General features: G+C 32.3%; 1 protein-coding gene across 1 annotated transcript in view; it reads left to right on the top strand.

Moving 5' to 3' along the window:
- The first annotated feature begins 1,315 nt into the window (after positions 1-1,315).
- Positions 1,316-8,517, top strand: part of LOC146996749 (uncharacterized) — a 31,150-nt gene continuing 23,948 nt past the window's right edge. The window contains exon 1 of the mRNA XM_085819655.1: positions 1,316-1,456. Within this exon, the coding sequence (XP_085675781.1) occupies positions 1,316-1,456 (141 nt within the window). The remainder of the gene's footprint in view (positions 1,457-8,517) is intronic.

Below are 8,517 nucleotides of genomic sequence, written 5' to 3'. Positions count from 1 at the left end.
TCACTAAGTAATCTGACAATTGAATATTATTTTATTCATAGTTACTGAAACAAAAATTATTATGGGTTGCATAAAATGAAGGTTTATACAAAGTTATTCTTATTTGCCTGTAAAAAAGCGTAGAAAAAGATAACCTAACGTTTTTTTACTGATTTTATAATAACATTTTTCTAGATAAAAATAAATTAATATGTAATTAATTTATTTGTCGATTTAATAGTAAAATGTAGAATTTTTTTTTTTTTTTTTTTCCTGCCGAAGCTTTACTGAAAGATATTGTTCGCCGACAGTAATGAAAAACAACTGCTCAATGTTTGATATTGTAGGAAGCTATTAAAAACTATAATACGAAATTTCAAATTTTATTTCTGAGTCTAATTTTATAAGTTTGAACCTAATTAGGCCAAAAAGGCCTATTAATTTCAAAATGGCATATTGCGTCGATTTACTTTTCAAACTGTTGCCACAAATATTAGCGCCATGTATTATATTTAAGGAAATTGAATATTGAAGAATGCATGAATGTTTCTCGCATTGTGAAGAAGCAACGGTACCTAGAGAGATCAAATTTTGAATAAGGTAGTCACGGGCCCGACCACGGGCACTTAGAAGCCCGAAATTTGAATTTAGAATTTGTTTTATTATCTATTTAAAATTTTTTAACAAATATTTGATTGACAAACTAAACGATTTCAAATCGAGCAATGGCAACACTGTACGGAAAAAAACATTTTTATCTCCAGCGTGCGAGACTGTGTATCGGAAATTCTAAAGATATGCTGTTTTTAACTATTTTGTGGTATTGCTTTTGAATTGAATTTTATGTGTTTTAAGTGCGAAGAACATGACATTTTATAAATAAAGGTAACACATAATATGTTTAAAAAACACCCCTTTGGGCGTAATATAAAATCTAAAAGCTTTATTTATTTATTTATTTATTTGTACATTTATAATTGTTTAACCTTTCTATGCTGCAAACAAAAACATCGCATTCAAATGTAGAGGCAGAAAACCACTTCCTTAATCCAAATAATGGATTACGAAATCTTAAAATCATTCAAAGCCTATTATGCGAGGCATATTTATGCATCTCTGCAAATAAAACACTAGACGAAGCACTGTAAAGGCATTTTGGGAGCGATTCAACACAAGACACTGCATAGAAATTATTAAACTCGCATAAGAACAAATGAATTCATCAACAATGAATGTTGTTGGCATGCATCAGCTCTAGCTAGAAGTTGTCAACAATTTTAAAGGATTTCCGCCGATTGAAAATGAGGTCAAAGAAATCATACAAACTGCAAAAGCAATGGGTGGCGGAGGATTTTCAGATATGAAAGAAGGAAAAATAAAAAAATTAGTCGAGAACGACGATCGTGAAATGACAAATGAAGAACTAGTTGATCTTTTAACACCTGCAGTAGACGGTGAAAGCAGTGATACTGAAGAAGTAAAGAGCCTTAGAAGTTAAAGAAATTGTTAAATGAGGCATAGGATTCTGTCTGATTTTGTAATGGAGATTGACTCAAATGGAGATAGAAGAAAATACTTTATTAGGGGCATTGAAAAACTTTGTACTTCATACAGAGGAACGTTTAACGAGTTGCATGAGACGTTGTCCCAAGCAAAAATCACCATCTATTTAGAAAAAAATGATTGTATCATGCACTTGTTTATTAAGCAGTTACGCACTTTAGCTCAGTCCATATCTCTGCATCCAAAACTATAAAAATCATATTTGCAACAAACTAATAGTTGAAATTTGTTCGTGAGCCATACGAAATCTCGGAATACAACAAAGGTAAACATGTGCAACATAAATAGTAAATTAAATACTCTGTCAACTTGCATTCGAAATTATTTGCGCTCTTTAAATATACATTCTATCAATGACCAAAAGGGCCCACATCTCAGAACTCTAAAAAGGAGATGCGACTTTCTGAGACGTAATTTTAATTACTCTAGAAAATACCAACATAGGCAATCTAGCGAGTAACCTTAGAATGCAAGTCCAATACATTCATTGAAAGCAGCGTGAATTGCAGGTACATGGAAATGCGATAATATATTTGCTAGTAACGTTTCAAAACCTCTCTCCTTAACTTATACATCTGCTGACCTCTTACAACCCTCTTCATTTACATTTCTGGTGGGGCGGATGGAACAAAAAACAGAAGTACAGGATAGATTTAATATTAAAAAAAAATGTGTTAATTAAAATAAAGCTTAGAATTATTGTAAAGCGTAGAATTAAAAAAAATAAATTTTACATACTTTTGATATTATTAGGGAAATTTCCAGGCCTTCTTGAAAGCTTCTTGAAGCTATGCCACATGCACTTTTTGCCCTTTCGTTAGGCTCTGAATAATTTTCTTAAAATGAAACTTTAGATTGAAAATTGTTCTTGTATCCTGTGGAAAAATTCATGAGTTGTTTTATTTTTCCTATATCCATCAAAGATACTCACGAATTGTTGTATTTTTCGCTTTAATTTATTAGGAACATGAATAATAATAATAATAATAATAATAATAATAGTTTCTGTGCTACGAGAAAATGAGAAATGCTGAGTAGTATTATATTAGGATGAAATACTCAGTGGAAAGAAGGCAGTTTTATCATCCAATCGGCATCAAAAAAGCATGACATGATGTAATACGTCATGATCCATCATCTGATGAGCATGAAATCTTAATTTAAAAGACGAGCAATTTTTATATTTATTTTTAAAATTCTTTTCAATAATCGTTTACTTAAATGATCCTCAACTTTAAAAAAAAAAACATGCATGAAAAGCAAGCAAATAGTGTATAATTCACGCCGTGGAGATCAAACTTAAAAAATCGAATTTAAGACAAGGAACAGATAATGCAAAACGGTAGCTCATCAAAATTTCAGCTCTCATCTCCCTTTGCTATCTCTCATCTTCGTGACTTATTAGTCGACACGTATTATGTTTGAATCGGCAAACCGTAACGCGTGACGATGTTCGTGATTCAGTAGTTCGTGAGCGTGAAGCACGCTCCAAGTCGGGAGGGAGATAGAAATCTGTCCATCACGAAGGGACAAGCGGTATGTTTTTTAATAATAATCGGTGTTTCTTTCTTTTCTGTATCTATTTTTTGTTCTCAATCGAACTCATGTGCTGATTGGTAATATTTTATAACTTCAGAAGCACGATAATTTTGAAGCAGCAAGGCAAATCGCTGATTGCGAATTGTAAGTAAAGGATATAGATGTACATCAAATCAAAAAAAATTATATCGTTGCCTATGTTGGAATCATACTGCCCAGTATATTGCAGAATATTTTCAAATTACGTTTATAGAGTCCTAATAGTGTAGATTTAACATTTGATCCTATTAGATTCATGCAGCGAGTTCTGGCTCCGTCTGAAAGGATTACAACTTCCTAGGAAGGGTTAAATAACTTTTTTTATTAAGTATTAAAGTTGAACAGAAGACACAACTTGGGCGTACAAACAAGAGTCTTCCACCTGAGCGTAGTAAAGTAACAAGTTGAAATTTCAGATTTAACTATCGTACTCGGAGACTGCACAAATTGGCTGGCACAATGGTGAAAGCCAGACTGACAGAACTCGGCATTAGAATAGAAACTACAGGCATCGCTACCAAGGACTCTAAAGCATTCAAAATCCTCCACTTAAAAGACTTTTCTATCTAATTTGAATCCTGCTGTGTGCTAAGGAAAGGAGAAGCTATAGTAAAGTTCTTGATCACAACAATTCGTTAATTAACATAAAATACTCTACATATAAACGGAAATGTTTGCACTTCAGGGACCTTTATAGAATTAATTTGATTTACTATAGCTATATTACCTGCTAAAGTGTACTCAATACTTTGAACTCAGCAGTTTTTTTAAGTGAACTATGTATTTAGTAAGTCTATAAAAAATTAAAACTGAGCTCATAATGCATTTAAAATTGAAGTTTATAGTTTTTATGATAACACAAGAATTCTTTCTAACGCTATGCATCTCTTGATACTTCAGTATAGGGCTTCTAGATGTCTTCGGAGAGGTTAAGTGTAGAAAAACTCTAAAATTTCCTCGTTATGTTTTCTTGAATTTTTTACACACGTTCAAAATATTGAGCCTTTAGATCAGATTTCATTTAAGAAATAAGAAACTTTCTTTCAGGTCCCAAATCTGGCAGTTTAAGTCAATTGGTAAGAATGATTTCACCTTACTTTGTAGAGCCATTAGGTTAATTAATTTTGGAAGCCGGAGAGATGAAAAATTAGCAACTGCCTTCGCCGGGAATCGAACCACGGGCCTCTGGAACACCGGCCCAGTGTGCAGAACCACTATATCACGAAAGCACGCTAGAGAAGCGGGACAAATACCTTATAACTTTATAATAAGCAGCATCAAAACAGTCACATTATACGCTGAAAACTTTATTTCTTCTCTTTTCGTTCAGACTTTAAATCCATGTGTTAGCCTGTACCTTTCAATCAATGAATTACTAAAAAATTACAATAAGAGCATAGCAAAATAGACAATACTTAAGTCACATTTATCATATTAAATGTACACTGAAGCTACATTATATTCGATATTAAGATGTCAAAATATTCGTACATCGATTTTCTACATCTTTGTTAGTTAACATTTTAAAAGACAAAAACACGCACAAAATAGAAATAAATGCGCAGCTTAAAATAATATACGCTGTCTACATCTTTAAGAAAATTTCAAAAGAATGATGTTATGCCAGCATGTAGCACAGTGTACAACGCAGTAACCCTAGCGAGCATTTCTTATTTTCTTATTTTTCGACGTAAATTTTGATAGTAACTTGTAAAGACATCTACTAAATCATCAAGAAATCATAAGAATTACAGAAATTTTCCAGAAGCACTTCTTTGCTATGCTAAAAATCTTTGAGTCATTTTGAACGTAAATGAGTCGAACTGAGAAGAACAGAATACAGCAAGGAAACGCAAACCATGTAAACATCTTTTTTAGGTTGCAGCATTCGTTGTCAACCGATGGAAATTAACACAAGTTAAATTTTATATAAATCAGAATTGAAGTCTGCGAGGACGGAAAAAATATTTAATGAAATCGTTTTGCATAGAAGAAAAAGTGAATGTAATTAAATGTATAATAAATATACACGTAAATATATTAATTAAAGATATATTTAATCCGGAAAGAAAGGAATCCGGATCACTTTGAGAAAAAATCGTATATTGGAGACATAAGCAGCTGTTGCCAATCGAATCAGTACAATATCTTTTATTAGAATTATTTTAAATTATAATATATTATTTTTAGTGCAACATAAAGGAAACACATGATAATGGTTCAGCATTACTTAAAAAATACACTATGAAAATTGCCAATGAAATTTCTATGTTAATCTATAGCTGTTACATCAGTTCTAGGACCTCAAGTGGAATTACCTGCAAAATAGTCAAGATACAAGTATTTTAAAATTTTATCGGAAATATTCAAGTGCAGAAATTAGGGAATGGTAAAGTTCCTGAATACTGGTAGTTCGCTTCAGGTCTGAACTCCTGCGAACGGGCTGGCTGCATGTGTGTTCCCATGGTTTCCTCCAAGTGTAATGTGGATACGAGCCAGTTTCCCTTAAAAAGTCCCTTTGGTGGATATTATTGTGTGCGTCACAGGAAAAAAAAAAAAAAAAAAAAAAAAAAAAAAAACCACTGAAACTGACAAGTGAATCGGAATTCTTCGAACATTTAAAATGAGATACCAGAAAAATACTGAATAATTTATTAATAAAATCTCATACTACAATATTTAAACTTAAGGTTTTTCATGCGATGAGTTTTGACCAAGATTCATGGAAGTCAGTGATATCAAATATGATCACCTTTTGTTTCTTAAAAACAAGAATTTTATTACAAAGCGAAATCTAGTGCCACCTGATCATCTTCAGAACTAAACACTGCATGTGTATCTATAGAACTCTGATATTAAAACGCGAAATTAAAATTTATTGATCTGCCAATTTTCAAATTTTGCAGATTTTATAATGTTTATATTCTGAAAAGATTATATCATGAGCATGAGCTTTCATTTATGATGCCTCAGGGGCTCTAACTTCGAATTTGGAAATGTTTATGGCATAAAATTTGAGATCAATGCATAATGAGAATTTCTCCATTTTTGAAATTTTTGTTTCCAAATGCAGGACTATTTTAGCAGGGAATAATAGGATGTTTATATATATATTGGAAAGCTATTTTAATTTTAAAAAATAGCAATAATAGTAAAACATAATCAGTGAAACTTCCGTAAGACAACTATCCACGGTTCCAAACCTGGAGATTGCTACCTTAAAAGATATGGCTATGTATAACTTCGAATACATTATGAAAAGCATTCTTAGAAACGCTGATTACTTCCAAATGTGGCGTCTTAGGAAGGTGACCTCCGGTACTAATTTCGCTATACTATTACGTTTTTGCAATAATTAAAGGGTTAAAGTTTTAAAATATGGAATAATCCAATATTTTCTGCTTTCATTTTGCATGATTTCTTTCGTATTTTCCTTCTGTTCGAATAATTCCCTTTTTAAATTAGAATATATTTAAAACATCGAGAATTTTGATTAATTCATAAACTCATGAATTTAAGGAAAACAAAATGTTCCAAAAAACACAGTTTAACGTCGACGTCGTTATAAAAAATGTTAAATTAGCTCAGGTACATCATGTGCAGGTATTTTTCCTTTAAAAATGCCTATGATACTCTTACGTCAGTGAGAACTTAGAAAAATGATACAAGTTAGCAGTTTAAGCCCGTGTAGAGTAAACATAGCTATTTGGAAGAAACCTGTGGTAATATATTTCAGCAGCAAATAAACAAGCCGCCAGGCGTGGAATCACTTCTTATTTTGAAACATCGTGCACTGATTTCACGGTTAATAAGTTATTTGTTTGCTTGATAAAGTATACGATCGAGTAACCGGCTATTCAGAGATATAAGGAATGGTATTATGTCAACACAATGCCTATTTTGTCTTGAAATCAAATCATGCCACAAGCGTTTCCAATGATTTTCATGAGATGCGATGATAAATCAAGATAACTATTCTTTCATCACTATAATAAAGAACAAAACCCGCTGTTCCGAAACTTTCAAGTATTTATTTCGTCTTGGTGCTTCAAAATATCCTTCGTCGAGCTATCTTTAAGAACATTATTGCGATTTTTTCGAAGAGAATTTATAGTTCAGTTATTTAGCAATCAAAAGTTGATGGAGATTTTCTTTTATATTTTATTTTTTGAATAAGAAATCAGGAAGAGGATCCTGTTTCTATTTACAGAGAAGAATCTGAACCACTAAAAAGATCATCCAACTTAAAATAAAACCGAGTGGGTCATCAGAAGCTCGTTACAGGTTGTTGGCGGATCTTCTAAGGGTGCCCTTGCCGAATATTCTTTCATAATGGAGGACCTTTTATTGAAGGCCCACGGCGGACAGGCTGTTGGAAGAGTTCATTGCTTCGGGTAGGCAGGTCCTGACAGAGTAGCAGATAAAAAAGGATTTATTTTCATTGAAATGAGCTCGATAAAAAAGGCCACACGCATTGAAATAAGTGGCGGGGGCGTGATCAAGATGCAAGATGATATAAGAAGGAACTTTCTATGCAGAGTTTTCAGATTAATTCTTACTAAAGGTGACCCTTTAGTAAGAATTAATCTTAGTTGATTCTTACTAAAGTTGTTTCGCAACCAAAGCATTTAAACAACATAATTTCTAGCTTGTGATACACCTTCGAACAAAGCGAATTAGAACTGCAAGACTCAACTTACAATGGCTTTTTTTTCTTTCTTTAATTCTTTATTTTAAATAAATAAACTTGAACATTTTATTGAGATTTCAAATAGTCTAACAAACTTTCAGACCTATCGCGTAATCTAAAAATATCAAGTAAATAAATAAAAACTGGTAAGTCATAAAATGAGTATATACCAAGTCTATTACAAAATACCTACAATTAATTCTATCTGATAGATACTATCAAGTTTTCTATGACGCCCTTATCTCCTGATGCGCTTTAAGCACATGCTTATTTTGCTTAAAAGTTCATTCGGATCTGATAATGAATGTAATATACACCAGAAGGAGGCTAAACTTTATGACAGCTGAAGCCGCATGTTAGACTTCAAAACCCTTAACGGTCGTTAAGGGGTTTCGCTAAGAAAACCCAAATTTTCCAAAACTGCCAGGAGAAATAGGTAGTTTCTTGATTTTGCGGCCAAAATGCCCTCCTGCTTTATACCTAGATTTATGTACTTTTTAATGATTTATTTATTTCTAGGGCATACTTCCAGATGCACGTATATATACTTGCTTAAAGACGTCACTATAATAAAGAACAAAGGGTCAGAGGGCCTAACAGCCGCAACTACTAGATTTTGCAAAATCCGCAAGTCCATATTTACTTCATTTTTTAAATGACGAAATAATTTTGAATGGACAGAAATGTTTGAAGTAAATCACTGAAAT

This window comes from Stegodyphus dumicola, chromosome 6 (assembly GCF_044657685.1).
Source record: "Stegodyphus dumicola isolate Sdum_Otavi_A_Nest chromosome 6, ASM4465768v1".
In the NCBI taxonomy this organism is placed as follows: domain Eukaryota; kingdom Metazoa; phylum Arthropoda; class Arachnida; order Araneae; family Eresidae; genus Stegodyphus; species Stegodyphus dumicola.
The sequence above is the reverse complement of the archived record's forward strand: the minus strand, read 5'-3'. Positions and strand labels throughout refer to the sequence as shown.